Source organism: Lissotriton helveticus, chromosome 10, assembly GCF_964261635.1.
Source record: "Lissotriton helveticus chromosome 10, aLisHel1.1, whole genome shotgun sequence".
NCBI lineage: Eukaryota > Metazoa > Chordata > Amphibia > Caudata > Salamandridae > Lissotriton > Lissotriton helveticus.
In genome coordinates, this window is record NC_136071.1 from 490,557,372 (window position 1) to 490,575,125 (window position 17,754).

Sequence of the window (17,754 nt, forward strand, 5' to 3'; positions counted from 1 at the left end):
AATAAGGCGTGCTGCTGCAGATGCAGATCCAGTGAGTGCTGCACCGCCTGCGCTCCTTGCAGTCCGCCTCGTCTCTGGCTGCCACAGCGGCTCTCTCTCCCTCTCCCCGTCCCTCCCTCCCTCCTTGTGCTCCAATAATCCCCGCACAGCCCTATTACAGCTCCGAGTAGGACCGAGTTACACCTCCGGCGCGGAAGCCAGCTCTGCATTACCCGCTCCTTAACCCCCTTGTCCTCCCGCCTGGTCCCAGCGAATGAATCCATCTCACCTTCCCCGGATGCTCCGCGCACCCCCTATTCCAAGCAGGAAGCGCCTTGCAGCGATTGAGTCCCTGTAATGTACAGTAAGTTGATTTGTTCTTCATCTGTGTTCTTTGCTGATGATGTCATGTTCCATTCCAAGGCGCGCACTTTGAAAGAGAGTGTTTCTCTTTGAAAGTGCATCGCTCGTGGTGCTTGTAAGCTCATAAATGCCAACTGATGAATATGCCATTCATCGGTTGGACATTCAGGAGTCCAGACGCGCTCCTGTGATTTTGCCACTTTTAACAAGAATAAACTACTGGAACAAAAATTGGAGTACTTTCATCTTGTTTCGTTTATTCCTCCTTCAAACCTGCACTCTACATATTGGCGACGAGGGTCAGTGGCATTTTTACAAAATTTGCGCAAGGTGAAATCTGAAAAGAATTACCAGAAGATGATTCTCTCATCTGAACGAGATCTCCGTTTTCAAAACTGCAACTACGAGCGACTTGGAGCTTAGTTTGACCTGGCTTTGTTTTTTAACCCCTTAAGTGCTGCCGTCGGCCAACGGTCGTCACGGGCACTACCTCCCCAGTGCTGCGTGCGACCGCTGGACGTCCAGTTCAGCACCGGATAATGGACAGCGCAGCACTGGGGAGGTTTGTTTACTAGCTCCCAAGTGGTTAAGTGTTTTCCTTGTTTTAAGGCGTCTCATTGGTCTTTCCTCGAGGCATTCATGACGTGAAAGGCAGCGTCAGAGTGACGAAGGAAAAGGAGGCGTCATCACGTTGCTACACGCTCCGGCGGCCATTTTGATTACAAAAATAGGTCGTTTCCATAGCAACAAAGGAAAATCACAGAGTTTGCTAGTTTTGATCATATTTTAAGATCGTTGCTCGATCGGAGCATAGGAACAGAGGTACTGTTTGTTTTAAAAGCTGAATACTCTGAGAAATACTATTTATCTGCATTTTTGAACAGGGGCATTGATTTTAAAAGCGGAATACTCCGAGAAATACCATATTTAACTGCATTTTCGAACAGGGGCATTGACTTACCGTTAAAAAGGAATATTAAGAGAAATATTTCATTTAATAATTATTACATTGTTGGGTTTTAAAGGTAAGAATAACAGAAGAATTGGAAATAAACCTAACTTGTCTGTTAATTTGAACCTCCAAGAGAAAGCATAAGTTTAAACATGGCTTCTCATCAACAGATTGTTTATTTGGAACATTTTCTGCCCACACCTGGAAAGTCAAAAGAGGCATGGAAACTATGGTACAACATTTTTGAAAATTACTTGGTGGCAATTGGAGCTGAGGAATACTCTCCAAAAAGAAAACTTGCAATTTTGTATAGTCATTTAGGTAGCGCTGGGAGAGAAATTTACAATAATTTACCTATTTCACAGCCTCCTCCTGGTAATGGGGAGGGGTGGAATGAATTTACAGACACAGTTTTAAGACTCAACAAAAAATGTTTAGAACAGCCTAGCGTTATGTTGGAGCGTTTCAATTTCATGAAAAATGGCAGGAACAACATGAATCTGTCGAAGAATTCATATCTGCATTAAGAAACTTGGCTGCGGAATGTAATTTTGGTCCATATTTAGATACTGTTCTCAGGGACCAATTTGTGTATAAATGTTTTCACAAGAAAATTCAGGAGAGAATCCCGAGTTGTCGTGATCCTTCCCTATCTGAAGTGATAGATATGGCCAAGAGTGTGGAGAGGTCGATTGTTTCATCCAGGTGTATCACTGATGGAAATGTCTCTCATGCACATGGTGAAATAAAAGTCAATGCTGTTTATTCTAAGAACAAAACCATGAAACCTTTTCAAAAGAAGGCTGGCTCATTCTGTTACAGATGTGGCTCTAAGGCACATCTCAACAATAGCCCAGTTTGTCCAGCCTTAGGCAAAAAATGTACATTCTGTGGTACAATTGGCCTTTGACCGTAGGAACAAGAAGACTGTACAAGTTAGCACCCTGTCCTCTTTTGAAAATGCTGATGTTGACGTTTCTAATGTAAATCTGTCTTCTCTTGAGTCATCATTAAATGATGTTCATGTTAACACTGTTGAGACTCTTGATGCAAATTCAAAGGTATTTCATAGAAAGATTTTATCTATCGATTTAGTTGAAACTTCTTCTGACAATAGTCGTTTGAAAGATCCCACATGTAAAGTAATTGTTGATCACGTTGAGTTGGATATGATGGCTGATTCTGGGGCTCCGGTAACCATCATTTCTGACGTCTTGTTTAATGCTCATTGGTCTTCAAAAGTACACCTGTTACCTTTGGATATCATCCCAAAGGCATATGGTGGGAAAGACATTGATATGTTGGGATATTTTTTAACAAAAATTGTATGTTTAGAAAGGTGTACCCTGACAAAGGTTTATGTTGCCATCAATGGTAAATGTATAGTTGGCTGGCAAGACCTTGCCAAGATGGGTCTAAAATTAGTCCCTGGTTCAGATTCACCAGTCCAGATAAATGATACTCCTGTCTTTGCAGTAAATGACATTGTCAGTAGTGAAATTCATTTTTTTTTTTTAAAGACGTTTATTATCAGTTGTAAGCAGTACACAATGCAGAGCCTACAACCCTGGGGCCGGCTGCAACACTTCAATTTATGAAAATGTTATGTTATGTTATGTTATTCGGATTTTTGAGCGCACAGCTGCCCCAGCCAAGGGGCGTCCCGGCGCTATATCTGGAACGGATAACACAACTAATGACACAGGAAGATAGGGAATGGTTAATAGTATGTATACATAGCTCTCATGTCAACCACAGATCAATCGGCATAGAAAGCGTTATATTCATCCTGTGTGCTCACACTTCGTATTTACATTCAAATGACGTCTTGTTTTTCCATTTTATAACTAAAGAAATTAACTCTATTAACTCAACAGTTCTTATCCGTTTTACTCAGAAATTCCGTAGTGTCGTTGGGATATTGTTCCGGTATCCACTGTATTGATACCCATGGCCGTCTTGGACAGTCCCTATGATTGCTGTATGTGGATAGAGTTCGTTGGTTCACGCATTCTTTCTATCTATACAGTAATGTGCATCGCCTACACAAAACGGTAAACATTTTCCGATTATCAATGCAGTAGAGAAATTGCAACACAGGTAAGTAGTACAGCCTAAGTTTATGCGGAAGTGAGTCAACTTATGTCAGGCCCTATGGTAATAAGGCTAGAGCAGTTCTGCTCTGTGATATAGCTGCATTGTGCTAGTTCTTTTTACCCCTCGTTTGTATGGCTATGTATGCGCAGGACATCGTGAATTGGCGTCCTATGGGAGGTGGCATGGAAGTGCATCTCTTGCGAGTGACCACCTCATGTCCAGTTGGCAGTGTGTAGTATCATCCGGTGTGTCGTATAGCCAGGGATAGCACGCAAGGTGTGTGTCTAGATCCCTCGATTAACACATTCCATTTCTTAGCATGTATGGCAGTTTAACCCGCCAGATCAATTTCCTAAACCAGGTCCAATCGGGGAACAAAGAACCCAAAAGGGTAATCAACTATGGAGCGACGGTACGGATGTGTCAAGTGCCTCTGTGCGCTCCCCGAGTGAAACGAGGAAGGAAGAGAAAGCAAAAAGAAAAGAACAAGAAAGGGTTGTGTGCGGAAGAACAAGGGGGGGGAGAGTGTATAGGGGGAGTGGGGCTGTGGGACGTGTCAGGGGGGTAGTGAGTTCCGTCATGTATCGTTTGACAGTCGTGTGGGTGGGTGCCCGGACCCGCAGCCAGTGTGACGGAGGCTTGTTACAATCATTACTCGATGGAGCAGGGGGGGGGGTCGAGCCCATTCTAACCTGGAGGCGCCACGCCGCCAGCGCCTTGGTCATGCAGGCATCAGGGGGGGGGTATTGTTGCCTGAGTCCGTGGTATCGTCACGTCTTCCCTACATGTGAGTCCTCAAATATAGCAGCCTCTAAGTGAGCCCTCTAGTCGCGCCCTCCCGCTGGAGGGAGCCCAATGTGTCATGCCAAAGTTGTGCTATTTCTTCCCGATGTAATGCGACGCTTTCCGCCCTAGCCCAGTTAAGAAAGGAAACGTACCAGTACTTAGTAGGCGGTGGTTCCTTCTTTTTCCAGTGTTTAGTGAGCATCCGCTTGGCGGTAATAAGTCCTAGGTCCCAGAACCTGGCCTGTATTTTGTTCAATTTGGTCCTCTTATATAATCCCAGTATGCAAGCCTCCCACGTGTGGGGCAGGCCTGTGCCAGCGCTGTGTGTCAGAAGAGATGTCACCCCATTCCAATACGTAGCAAGTGTGGGGCAATGCCAGAGCATGTGTAAAATGTCTGCGCCTGTCAGGTCACACCTGGGACAGCTAGTGGTATTGATCAAGAAATATCTATTGATCTTATCCGGCGATAAATATGCTTGATGCAATATGTATAATTGTATTATTTTGAAACGGGAGTTGCGTGGGATATTCACTGGGCCAGCTAGGACCATGGTCCATTCCTTATCCGTCCATTCCTTCCCTCGGAGGGCCGCCCATTTGTCTCGCAGTGGCTGTGTGGATCGCTGCGTATGCATGAGGAGGGCCTGCGCCAGCCAATGGATGATATGGGAACCGTTGCCCATGACATGCAGGTATTGCACGAGGTGGTGTGTCGGCAGTTCCTCCTGTATGTCACCCCAGGACTCCGTGTACGTGCGTAGTATGGACGCATGGAGAAGGAATTGTCCAGCTGGCAGGCCCGCGTTCTCCACCAGGTCTGCAAATGGGAGCATGGCTCCATCTGTATAGAGATCGCCCATGGCTTCTACCCCAGCCGTATTCCAGCTTTCCAGCATGCGCGATGTCACCATTCCGCCCCTCCTGGGGGTACCCAGCAGGGGGAGCGCAGGGGCATAGGGTTTTACTTCTCGGGTCAATTTTAGGCTACGAAGGAAGCATTTGCGAGCCACTGCCACATGCAGTGGTAGCGGGCGGGGTCTTTTGGTCAGAGGGTGGAACAGCGTGCATATTTGCGCATGGGTCCATATGGTGACGTCAGTGGCGGTGTCATCTAGGTGAGTGCCACTCAGCCAGTGTGTCACCCATTGCAGCTGTGCCGCCAGGTAGTACAGCTCTAGGTTGGGGACCGCTAACCCTCCTTCTGCAGTGGGTGAATAGAGTTTTGCCAACGCTACTCGAGGGCGCCCAGCGTTCCAAATCAGGTTCCGGATCATGTATTCTAAGTCGCGGAACACCCTGGCAGGGACATACTGTGGGATGTTGGCGAAGTGATACAGCAGTCTCGGCAACACTATCATTTTAGATAGCGCTACTCTGCTGGGTACGTTCAGGGGCAGCGTCTTCCAGAAGGCCATCTGGGCGCGTAACGAGGAAATAGCGCGTATCAGGTTACCCTCCAGTATATTTGGTGGGTCTCTATAGATGTGGATCCCAAGGTATTTAAATGTGGTAGGATACCAAGTAAGCCTGACACCCCCGAGGTGCACATCACACTCCTGTGTGTCAGGACTGAACGAGTACACTCCGGATTTGGCCCAGTTGACCCTAAGACCCGATACCTCTTCAAACGTCCGGAATATATCCGACAATAAACACCGCACACTGGCGAGGTCACGCACATACAGAAGCAGGTCGTCTGCATAAAGCGAGACCACGTGTGTGCCGTCAGCCAGTGGGATCCCCCATCCCTCTCCCCTCGTCCGCAACAGCGCCGCGAGGGGCTCTATGGCCAGTGAGAAGAGAAGGGGCGACAGGGGGCAACCCTGTCATGTCCCTCTGCGCACCTGTACTGTCTCCGAGAGCAATCCACCCGTTCGCACTCTCACACTTGGCCTTTGATAGAGTAACCCAACCATGTCTACATACGCGTCACCCAGGTCGTATTTTTCTAGTGCCGCTCTGAGGTAGGGCCATTCCACTGAATCAAAGGCCTTCTCAAGGTCCAGTACCAGGCATCCTGATCTTGGCCAGTGTATCGTGGCGGTTTCCTGTATCCGGAAGAGGCGACGGATATTGCGAGAGGTGCTTCGCGCAGGCACAAAGCCATTTTGGTCACTATGGACCAGGGTCGGGACCACGGTGGCCAGGCGCCGGGCCAATAGAGAGGTGAAGATTTTATAATCGGTGTTTAACAGGGCCAAGGGTCTGTATGAGCCCATACATGTCTCTTCCCTACCGGGTTTCAGGAGCGAGACCAGGGTAGCTTCATTGAGTGTGGCCGGGAGCGCCGAGTCATCTATCGCGGCAGTATATACTTTGAGTAGTTCCGGGATAAAAGTTTCTGAGCAAGTTTTGAAAAATTTGGCGGGTAGCCCATCCGGGCCTGGTGATTTGCCGTTGGAGAGAGCAAAAATGGCTTCGCGCATTTCCTCAAGCGTGAACGGCACCTCCAGGTCCCCCTGCTGTGCAGTCGAGAGGGATGGCAGCTGAATATCTGTGAGATAGTCTGTGATAGTCTCTGGTGTGACTCTCAGCTGCGACCGGTACAAGACTTGGTAGTGTTGCACAAAGGCTTGATGTATTTTGCTCTGAGTATACACCACCCCTTCCTCAGCCGTTTGAATGGCGGACACCGGTGTAGTGCGGCCCTCTTGTTTGACAAGCCAGGCCAATAGTTTCCCGGGCTTATCGCTATATTGATGTACACGCGCCGAGTGGGCTGCGTAATTAAGGTGGCGTAGCCGTTCCAGAAGCGCCGTGTGTTCCTCACGGGCCTCTAGCAGTTGGTCATCTGTCCCTGCCACCGCTTCCTGCTCTCGGCGGAGTAGGTCAGCCTCCACCCTGCGCAGGTCAGCCTCCAGTTTTTTCTGCATGCTCCCTTGTGTGCCCAGACAGTGTCCCCTGACTACGACCTTGAAGGCGTCCCATTCAATCTGCGGGGAGGACGCTGTGCCTGAGTTATCTGTGAAGTATTGTGCCACGCATGCCTGTAGGGAGTCCCTGAAGGGGGCATCTAGCAGCAGGACAGGCTGTAAACGCCAAGTGGGGATGGGCGGGTGCGGGCGTTCCCAAGCTATTCCCAGTGTATGTGGATTGTGGTCTGAGTGTGTTCGGCCAAGGTATTGTGTGTTCGTGATGAGGGGCAACAGTTCAGATGATACCATGTATCTGTCTAGGCGTACATGTAATGCGTGTGCTCCAGAATAGTAGGAGTACACTCTAGTATTGGGATTACGGGCGCGCCAGGCATCCTGTAAGTCCCATTGCGTCGCCCACTGAATGAGCATCCTCATTGCTCCGCAAGACGGTGCATCAGGTCGGGGTGGGGCAGAGCGGTCTAGTGTTGCGTCGAGTATGCTATTGTAATCACCCCCGAGTATCCAGGGGACTCCATGCCAGGGCGCCAGCTTTTCTGAGAGGTGCTCAAGGAAGCCCCCCTGATCTATGTTGGGAGAGTAGATGGATGCCAGAACCACGGGTTGCCCATCAAGGCGGCCGTTTACAAGCACATATCTGCCCTCCGGATCGGTGTGGGAGTGTGTCATCACAAAGGGAGTGCCCGGTCTCACCCACAGTAGCGCCCCACGGGCATATGAGTAGTACTCTGTAGCATACAGTTGCCCCCGCCATCGGCGGCGCAGCGCTATCACTTCCGCCTTGTTCAAGTGTGTTTCCTGCAAGAGTGCAATTTGGATCTGGTGTCTCTTAAGGTATGTGAATATTTGGTAACGGCGCGCTGGCGTGTGCATGCCTCTGATGTTCCAGGTGCATATTTTTATCTCAGACATATTATCAATTCATGCATCCTCTCCTCCTCCCCATACATATTCGCCAGTCCCGGGCCCATTGCATCCCTCCACCAAGTACGTCCACATCCATTCCCACCAGCACATTCCTCACAGCCCAGAATTACATAAAAGGGGGGTAAACAATTAACAAATGTAACCAACTGTAGGTGAACCATATATGAATGCCAAAAGGGCAGTAGCGAAACGTGCCACCGTCCATACTCTCGATTGAGAGGGACAACCGTTCAAGTCTAGGGGGTGTCTCGTGCTAGGCACAGTCTCAGCGGCGTATCTATCTGGATAGAGAAGGAAATTGGTGTCCCTCCCTGGGCCACATGATTTATGCGTCTTGCAGCCAAAGTTATTGTGCGGAGATTTGGCGTAGTCTGCTGTGCAGGGGTCCCAGTCTAGCCAGCCATACAGGGGCAAAGGAAAGTGTGTCGCACATCCCAGGCCGCAAGCATAGTTCGACCCCTGCTGTTAGGGCCTGCGGGCAGAGGGGGGGGGGAGTTACAGGGTGGCCCCTCCACTACAGCACCATTTCAGCGTCTATTTGACTGGAGCAATACTCACTGCGCCTCAACTCCACCGTCCATACCGGGGGCAAGGGAGTAGTCACCGGTGACACTAAGCTCCAGCGGTGCCACAGCGTCCATCCAGCCCCCATTATTGTCTCTGCCATTCTGGTAGGTTTTGCCAGGACTCCTCGTGCGGTTTCAGTGAAGGAAGTCAGCTCTCTGGGGTGTGACATCCGGCAGGTCTACCGAAAGCTGAGAATCCGGTATACCATAGATGGCTTCATCATCGCTTGGGACTATCCGAGGGCTAGCGCCCGGTGCGGCTTCCGATGTCGGGGAGCTGCTCATCTGAGAGACCCTGCGGAGTGCATCCCGCTGCTCCTGGAGAATTTGGTCCGCTGGCGGGGAGTGGCGCGCCGTTTCCTCCGGTCGACGAGCCTGATGTTCTTTGTTCCTGCGACGACGTCTCGGTCCACGTGTCCGTGGTCTCGTCTCATTGCCCTGTGGCTGTCTGGGCGCACCGCCAGTGCCACCATCGAGCCAGGCGTTTACTTCGTCAGGGTTATTAAAGAAGTACGTTTTATCCTGCGCCACCACTCTTAGCTGTGCGGGGAAGAGGAGGGAATATTTGAGGCCCGCTGTGCGGAGCCTTCGTTTTACCTCCAGGAAGGGATGTCTTTGACGTTGCACTTGGATAGTGTAGTCCGGGAAGAACATCACAGTGGCATTGTCTATGCGAATCTCTCCAAGCCTCCTAGCCTCCCGCAGGACCGAATCACGGTCACGATAGTTCAGTATCCTAAGGAGCAGCGGTCTCGGGTTAGAGCCCGTGGGAAGTGGTCTCGTGGGTACTCGGTGCGCCCGTTCCACCACAAAGTAGGGCGAAAGTGTGTCTTCTGGCAGTATGCCCCATAGCCAGTCCTCTACGTGTTGGGCCGGGTTGTTGCCCTCCCATTTTTCCGGGATCCCCACCAGTCTGATGTTATTCCGTCGTGCCCGCCCTTCCGCATCCTCAGCACGGTCTTCTAGAAACTCGACCCTGTTCAGGAGGTCCTGTACTTGTTTATCCGTGTGGTTGACTCGGGGTTCCGCCACTGTTCCCTCTAGGGTCTTGGTTCGATCTGCCAATTTTTTGTGATCTTCCCTTAGGTGGGTGAGATCTATGGCGACGCTGTCGATTTTGGTCTCCAGTGAAGTTCTAGTCGACTGGAGTGACTCTTCCAAGCGTTCCATGGCGGCGAGCACGCTATCCAGTCTCGTGGTCACCTGGTCGGCATCCATCTTTTTTGGTGTCTTATCAGTTTTCCCTTTCGGAGGGGCACTTCCCGTTCCGGTGTGCGTCCTCACCCCTCCGGACATGGGCAGAGCTACTTGGCTATCAGTCCTGCTGAGGTTACAGGAGGCTCCAGCAGTGAGGCGGTCTTTGGTTCGTGATCGTGAGGAGGCCTGGCGATGTCCAAGGTCAGCAGGGCGTTAGGGTGTGTGATGGTCCCAACGCAGTTAGCCAGGCGGTGTCTCACGTGCTAGCTGTGGCGTTACTGTGATCAGGCAGGTACATTCACGTGCTACAGCGGGTGCCAGTCCTCGCCTCCGCTTCGGCATGTGTATCGGGCAGTTAGTGGTCCCAACGGTTTCGGGGCAGCTATGGCAGACGGGAGATCTGTGTTGGGTCTCCGGTGTAAATGCTCTGCGATGCGCTGCAGGGGGCCAGGCCCAGTCCGGTGTCTGGGACGGCGTCTCAGTGTTGCCCTACACGTACGAGGCACTGTCTTCACCTCCAGTGCCGAGGCCGTCTCTCAGCGTCCTGTGCGTTTACAGCGATTCCAATCCCTCAGGGGAGGCACATCCGAGTGATTCCCCCCGTCAGCCGATCGTGAAAGTCCCAGGGGAAGGGCCCGCGTGGACCGGGGTCAGGCAGTGTCTCCACCAGTTGGGTATGTGCCCCCATTCCTGGGATATCGCCCTCGCGGACCTCTAGCGCCTTCTCCGTGTGGGCCTTGGCGACCAATTCAGGCTCTCTGCTCACAACGGGGTCTTTTGCGGGCGCAGAAAGGCCTCGCAGCGTATTCGCGGCTGCTCAGTGAGTCCTGGAGGGGGGCCCCCTCCCCTCCGGCGTCTCGGTTCTGCCGGCGTGCTTCTGGCAGTGTTCTAGGGGCGCCTCGGTGCCAGCAGCCACGGCGTTCAGCAACCGGGCGGCATCTTCCCTGGCCGGGCCCCTACCTGCGCATCGGGTGGCTTCCGCTGATCAGGGCCCCGTTCGTCTCTGGCTCAGTCCCTCCACGGCACCCAGGAGACACCGCTGATCTTGATTCGGGGCAGCCAGAGGGCTTCCCGGTTCCGTTTCCAGCTGGCAGAGAGGCCGAGTTCATCAGTTGGTAGGCCGCGTGTGTGGGCCCGGTCATCAGTCCAAGCCGCGGCCTCACGTTGCCACCGCCGCCGGTCGGGCTGCAGGGTATCCCGCAGGAAGCCTCTAGGAAAGGTCGGTGCAGACCGGATCGGTCCCTCAGAACAAAAGTCAGCCAGTGGGACGGTATTAGCTCTGCAATGCTCCGCCCGCAGTTTCGGGCGGCTGCGAGGAGAAATAGCGGAGAATCAGCCCAGGGAAGGGGAGCTCTGCTCGGAGCTTTACCCGAGTGCGACCGCCGCCATCGCGTGCCGTCAGTAGTGAAATTCATAATTTGATATCTGAATTTTCAGATGTTTTCAATGAATCTGTTGGGAACATCAAAAATTTTGAGCACTTAATCAGATTCAAGCCTAATGCCGTCCCAGTTGTTCATAAGTTGAGGAATATTCCAGTTAATGTGAGGGATGATTTGAAGAAAGTTTTGGACAAAATGGTGTCTGAGGGAATTATTGTACCCACAGATTCCTCACTTTGGGTCAGTCCCTTAGTTGTAGTTAAAAAAAGGGACTCAAGCATTCGTTTATGTGCGGATCTTCGTTCCTTGAACCAAAACATTATTGTAGACTGTCATCCCTTGCCCAAAATTCAAGAATTACTTACAGGCATTTCTGAGTCAAGAGTTTTCACGCTTCTTGATCTCAGAAGCGCATATCATCAGATTCCTCTCACCAAGTCATCTTCTGAACTCACCACATTCATCACTCCATTTGGGGCTTTTAGATATCTAAGGCTTCCTTTTGGATTGGCATCTGCTGCCAGTGTGTTCCAGAAGTTCATGGACACAATTTTAAATGATATTGAAAACGTCCAAGCTTATCAGGATGATGTTCTGATACATTCTAAGACCAAATCTGAACATTTTAAAACCTTAAAGAAGGTGTTATCATGTTTTAAGGATGTTGGCATAACTCTGGGTGAAAAGAAATGCACATTTTTAGTATCTGAATTAGATTATCTTGGTCATAACATTTCCACTGAGGGAATCAAACCCAAAGTATCCCTTACAAAAGCAATCCATGATGTTCCCATTCCTAAAGATAAGGACTCACTAAAATCTTTCTTAGGTTTAGCGGAATATTATTCCAGCTTCATACAGAATTACTCTCAGCTTGTTCAGCCTCTTTGCGTTCTTTTAAAAAAAGACGTGAAGTTCGTGTGGTCTAAGGAATCTGATTGTGCTGTTAATCTGGTTAAAAAGGTTATTGTCGAAGCTCCGGCTTTATCTTCTTTTGATCCGAGCCTGAAATGTGCTATTTCAGTAGATGCAAGTCACAAAGGCTTGGGTGCGGTACTTTGTCAAAGGAATGGTTACAAAGAAAACACTGTTAGCTTCGCATCCAGGTCTCTAAGTGGTGCTGAATCTAATTATAGCACCATTGAGAGAGAAGCTCTTGCCTGTTCCTGGGCTGTGGAAAAGTTTAAGACATACATTTGGGGTTCACATTTTACGCTTTTTAGTGACCACAAGCCCCCTTTTTTTTTTTTTTTAAACAATTTTTATTGCAGGGATTTGTAGAACAAATAGTGAGATAGTGAGCATTATACAGTCCAGAGTTACAGTATATCGAATGTTTTCCAGTTACGTGAAACACAGCCATTTAGCCCACATCCCGGGGGCAGGGCGTCGTCAGTTTGCTATATTGTACACTCTTCGGGCCGAGCCCGACATCACTGTCAGTGCTGCAGGAACTCCGCTCTCTGCTTTTATCCGTGTAATGTGGTGCATCGCACTACTAGTCCGGTAATGATGTGCGTAGTCAACTGTGGGAACCCTTAACAATGAACCCCCCCCCTACCCTTCCCTCCCTGTGTCTGCGTCAGTGCTCAGTGCAATCATATATGCTTAAAGCGTGGGAACACGGAGTTAATGCATCTTACTGCATGTGTGCGTCCTTTAAGGACTTAGGTCCGGTGGAACACATAACTGCAGGGCCCCCATGTTCCACTAACTCGTCAATCTCTGCCAAACCTCTATCCTACTTCTACATGGTCCCAGACCATCGTGGTAATAGATGGAGCTGGCTGAGAGGCCCAAACCGTACAGGAAGAGGATTAAGAGGAGATTCTTGGCAGGACCACAATTCAAACTGGTGGAATGGGAGGAATTCACCACATCCTACAAGGGATAGTCGTTTTCATGATATTAACCTGCAAAATAGGACATGGTCTGGGAATCATAAACATAATACCACGAGCCAGTGGGATGGCGGCGTTGATGAAGGGTGGAGTGTAGTACCGAGGAGATCGGGCAGACCAATGTATGGCCCAGACCCCCCCAATAGAGTATGGCCAGGACCCCAATTTCATCCCCCATCTATACCTTGTTTTAATCGTTACAGCGGGTTGGAAAATACAGATTGACTTCCAATCACTTCTTCGGGGGGAAAAACACTAAGAGATATGACAGAACCATTAGGGTTCGGAGTTTCTGTGTCAGGAGAGACACAAGGTCACCTAGAAACTTTTAATTTGGGGTTTGGAAATAGGTTAGCCGACCTTTTTTACTTAAAGGAATCAGAAAAAGCAGTAGCCAGGGAAATGATTGTACCCGAAGTAGGCAGTGATAAGCCAGATGAGTTATACCTGGAAGTTGGTAACTTTAGTTGTACTGATACAGAAACCGCCCCTATCCATTTATCAACCGTACCAATCGTAGACGGCACCCCTATTAATATTCTTTCCTGGAATATAGCAGGGCTAAAAAAAAAACTTGAAATCCCAGAATGGAACGATTTTATCGAACCATTCGATATATGCATGTTTCCGGAAACATGGTGTCTGTCTCCACAGTTTAAAAATGGGTATTCCACTTATCATGTTCCGGCTGTTTCCTCAGGGAAAGGGCGCCCATCTGGTGGCCTACACTTATGGGTGAAAATAAACCTTAATTATGTAGTCAACATGCTCAATGTTCCCTCAGACGACATATTGTACGTCACATTGAAAACCCCAAAGGGGAGCAAAATACATATTTTTTGCATTTATGCAAGAGGATCGCAGGGCTGTCAAATCTCACAAACAATAGAGCTACTGGATTCCAAGTTATTAGAACTGACTCCGGGATCAAAAATTTTGGTGGGCGGCGATTTTAATTGTACTTTCGAACCTCTGGAGGACGAAGATATTCTGGGCTGGTCCACGGAGGATTGGAGGTACTCGATACCCACCCTAGATCTGGCTCCCATTAAGAGATGGTATCCCAGAGCAATACAGCTGAATGCTCTAGCCATAGCCCATAAATTACGAGCTTTGAATGGGTGGACCATTTCTGATCGCAATGGGGCGATGACTTTTAATAAATTAGTCTCCCCTTCGCGTATTGATTAAATTTTTTTAGATATTCATTCTTGGTCCAATCTCATAGACATGGAGATTAGGCAGTCCATAGACAGTGACCATAATCCTTTATGTATGGCAATAAACTGGCCAAAGGGGCAAAGCGAGCCCATAGGACCGAAATTGATCACCAAGGAGGCTATCCCATCCAACTGTAATAGGAAAGTGAGATGGGAGGTGATCAAGTTTGAGGAGGAGATCCTTTCTCATATTAGAGATCTAGTCATTGTGGAATCCTCTACTTTAGCAGCAATAAAGACGGATTTGCCTAATTTTAATATCCAAGGCCCACAACTACTAACCCACTACCAGGACCTTGTAGACAACATAGGCAAGGTTTTTCAAAAACCTACCAAGGGGAATAAATCTGCTGAGAAGCAAACTGTAAAATCGAATCCTTGGTACACTGCTGATTGCAGGGAAAAGAGAAAGGCAATCGCATTGGCAATAAGACTAAAAGACCCCAGGGCAGTAAAAATGGCCAGAGGGAACTATTGTAAAATCTTGGCATTATCCAAAAAGAATTGGGAGGAAGACCATTGGCAGAAACTTAAAATTGCAGCATGGGATAAGAATTCCGTGTCCTTTTGGAAACTAGTTAACATTTTAGATCGAAGAGGAGTTGTTCCTATTTTAAATCACATAAATGATCAGCAATGGCATACTCATTTTTTAAAGTTATATTGTGAAGATGTGACTCAAGTCCATCTATCTCCAGCAATATTGTCCCTTTTAAAAACAGATTTATCCACAGAGGCAGTCCCATTTGAAGCAAGAGGGGTCAAAGACGCTATCTCCAAAATCCGTCCTGGCAAAGCACCTGGTCCAGATGGCCTCCCCGGAGACTTGTTAGCTCATGATCCTCTGATATGGGCAGACTTCATAGCTAGTCTAATGAATTTGATCCAACAGGGCCTTCCCGTTCCAGATTCTTGGAAAGGGGCGGAGGTAATTACGATATACAAAAAAGGAGATAGAGAGGACCCCGCAAACTATAGGCCAATTAGTTTAATTGACACTATACAAAAGGTAGTTGGCAGGGTCATTGTAAATAGAATTGAGACATGACTCATGGAAGAAGAGGTATTAACACACTTTCAGGCAGGTTTTAGACAGAATGTTGGTGCAATAGATCAGGTGTTCCGGTTTTGTGCGGTCTATTGGAAGTCAGTAACTATAAACAAAGGCAGTCTGTATCTGGCCTTCATAGACCTCAAAACCGCATTTGATGTTATCCCTCGCTCAAAATTGTGGGAAGTTTTATTGGTAATGGGGTTTCCTAACTACCTCCTGCAATTTATTATTAAACTCCATGAGGACAATTTTGCGAGGATCCGGTGGGGGAGTCAAGGGCAATTGACAGGGAGGGTTCCAGTCAACAGAGGAGTGCGGCAAGGATGTGTGATGGCACCGACGCTGTTCTCCCTCTTTATAAATAGGGTGGTGGACCATTTGAGGGAGGACCCCGCGGATGCGCCCGTCCTTGCCGGTGAGAAGACCCCCACACTCCTCTTTGCGGACGATACCCTCCTGATGTCCAAGACCCCACAGGGTCTGCAGAAACTACTTGACCGTTTCTCGCTTTTTTGCAGGGGGCGGGGTTTATCAATAAACACAACTAAAACAAAATTAATGGTTTTTGCGCCAAATAGGAAGTCTAGAAAGGTAAATATATCACTCTACGGATCCCCTCTTGAGGTAGTAAACAAATTTGACTATCTGGGGGTTAGATTATCTAACAACCTGTCTTGGGGACCGCATTTATCTAAAATGATACTTAATCAGCGCCAGTCAATTAGCAGACCTGTTGCTCCAGCACTTTCAGTCTATGAGGGGAAGGCGGTAGCCTCAGCTGTCTATGGTTCTGAAATATGGGGCGCTGAAAATACTAGAGCCTTGACAGTTACAGAGAACAAGTTTATCCGAGATTTGGTATCTCTTCCTATGTCAACACCCCTGTTACCGTTATTTTTCGACATGGGTAAGAAATGTATTGCTGACAAAGTCCATCTTAGGCCCCTATTATTTTGGGTGCGACTCAGAAGGACTGAAGAATTAAAAGACTATGCTCGAGTCCTGGATGAGTTAATCACCCTTAATGGGAATAACAAGATAAAGTGGCTTAACAACCTCAAGCTTTTGGCAAATTCGATAGGTTTGGGGTTGTCCTGGATCTCGCAAAACCCACCCACCAAACAACAAGTGAAAAAGCTATATTGGGATTGGGTTGATTCCAAAGTGCATGCTAATCCGAACTTAGGCTCCCTGACAATCAAATTTCTAGAACATAAAGCAGTGTGTAAAATTGAGCCCTTTTTGGATTTTATCCAACTGCCTAGAGATAGGACTTTGTTTTTGAAATTTAGATATGGAACCTTGCCTGTTAGAGAAAATACGGCAGGATGGAAAAGTATGGAGGGGAAAGACCTAAACTGCCCAGGTTGTAGCTGCCCGAAAGAAACTTTGGGCCACTTCATATTTGCATGTTCAGCTTACAAACATGTTAGGAACAAATGGCTGAAACCAGTGTGTAAATCCTTGGGCGTGAAAGACTATAGATCTGCCCTGCGTATTATGTCAAGTAATACTGCCTCATTGTATATTGTTTGTGGGGTGTCCAAATTTCTCGCGGGTGCCTGGATAATTCGATCCAGATTGTTAGGTAATGTAGCAAACCCATCTGAATTGATTACTTAGCTATATTACTCCTTTAACTTTTAATATTATTACTTTGGGTTGTAGTACTTCAGGACGGACTGCTTTTTATGTATTTTCTGTATGTATGTCTGTACTTTTATGATGAATTTTTGTCGAATAAAGTATTACAACAACAACAGCATGTGTGCGTCCGGTGGAATTGCTGCTGGCATGATTGTCCCTGTTCGAGGTGTCACGACTTGTGTCTCTTCCTCTTCATCCTCCTCTATTATGCTATCCCTCAATGCCTGCACTAGCGTTTCCCACATCATTGCTGCTTCTTGCGCCTTGTTATCTGATCTACGGCGAGCCATCTGGTAGCGGATCGTGCTCTCCGCAGTCGCCCATTTCAGGAATTCATTCAACCATCTTCTATGTGTCGGCGCTACCTTCGACTTCCACCCCTTAGTCAGCTCTCTCTTCGCTACGAGTAAGCCCATATCTATAAATTTACTCGACAGCTTGTTCTTCTTCGTGTGAGGGAACCAATGTAAAATGGATACTGCACTATCATAGTGTAAGTTCCTGTCAGTGACTGCGTTCAGGGTCTCTTCGATTCCCGTCCAATATTCTTGTAGTCCTGGGCAACCCCTTAACATGTGGACCAGGTCAGCCCCCACTTGATTACATCTAGGGCATGCTGCGTCCGCTACGTGAAAGTACGCTGCGATTTTGCTCGGGGTGAGGTAAGCGCGGTGGAGGATATAAAGGTGTATCAATTGGAAGCACGCGTTCCTAGTGCCCTTCCTGGCTCTCCGTACTAACTGTGACCATACTGTGTCTGGGATGTCTAAGTGAAGGTCCGCTTCCCATTTATTCTTAAGTGACG

The 17,754-nt window shown here is 48.5% G+C and overlaps 1 protein-coding gene across 1 annotated transcript in view; it reads left to right on the top strand.

Moving 5' to 3' along the window:
* The first annotated feature begins 245 nt into the window (after nucleotides 1-245).
* The window catches only part of NUBP2 (NUBP iron-sulfur cluster assembly factor 2, cytosolic), a 314,384-nt gene continuing 296,875 nt past the window's right edge, over nucleotides 246-17,754 (top strand). Inside the window, exon 1 of the mRNA XM_078662981.1 lies at nucleotides 246-343. Coding sequence (XP_078519107.1) covers nucleotides 337-343 — 7 coding nt within the window. The 5' untranslated portion in view covers nucleotides 246-336. The remainder of the gene's footprint in view (nucleotides 344-17,754) is intronic.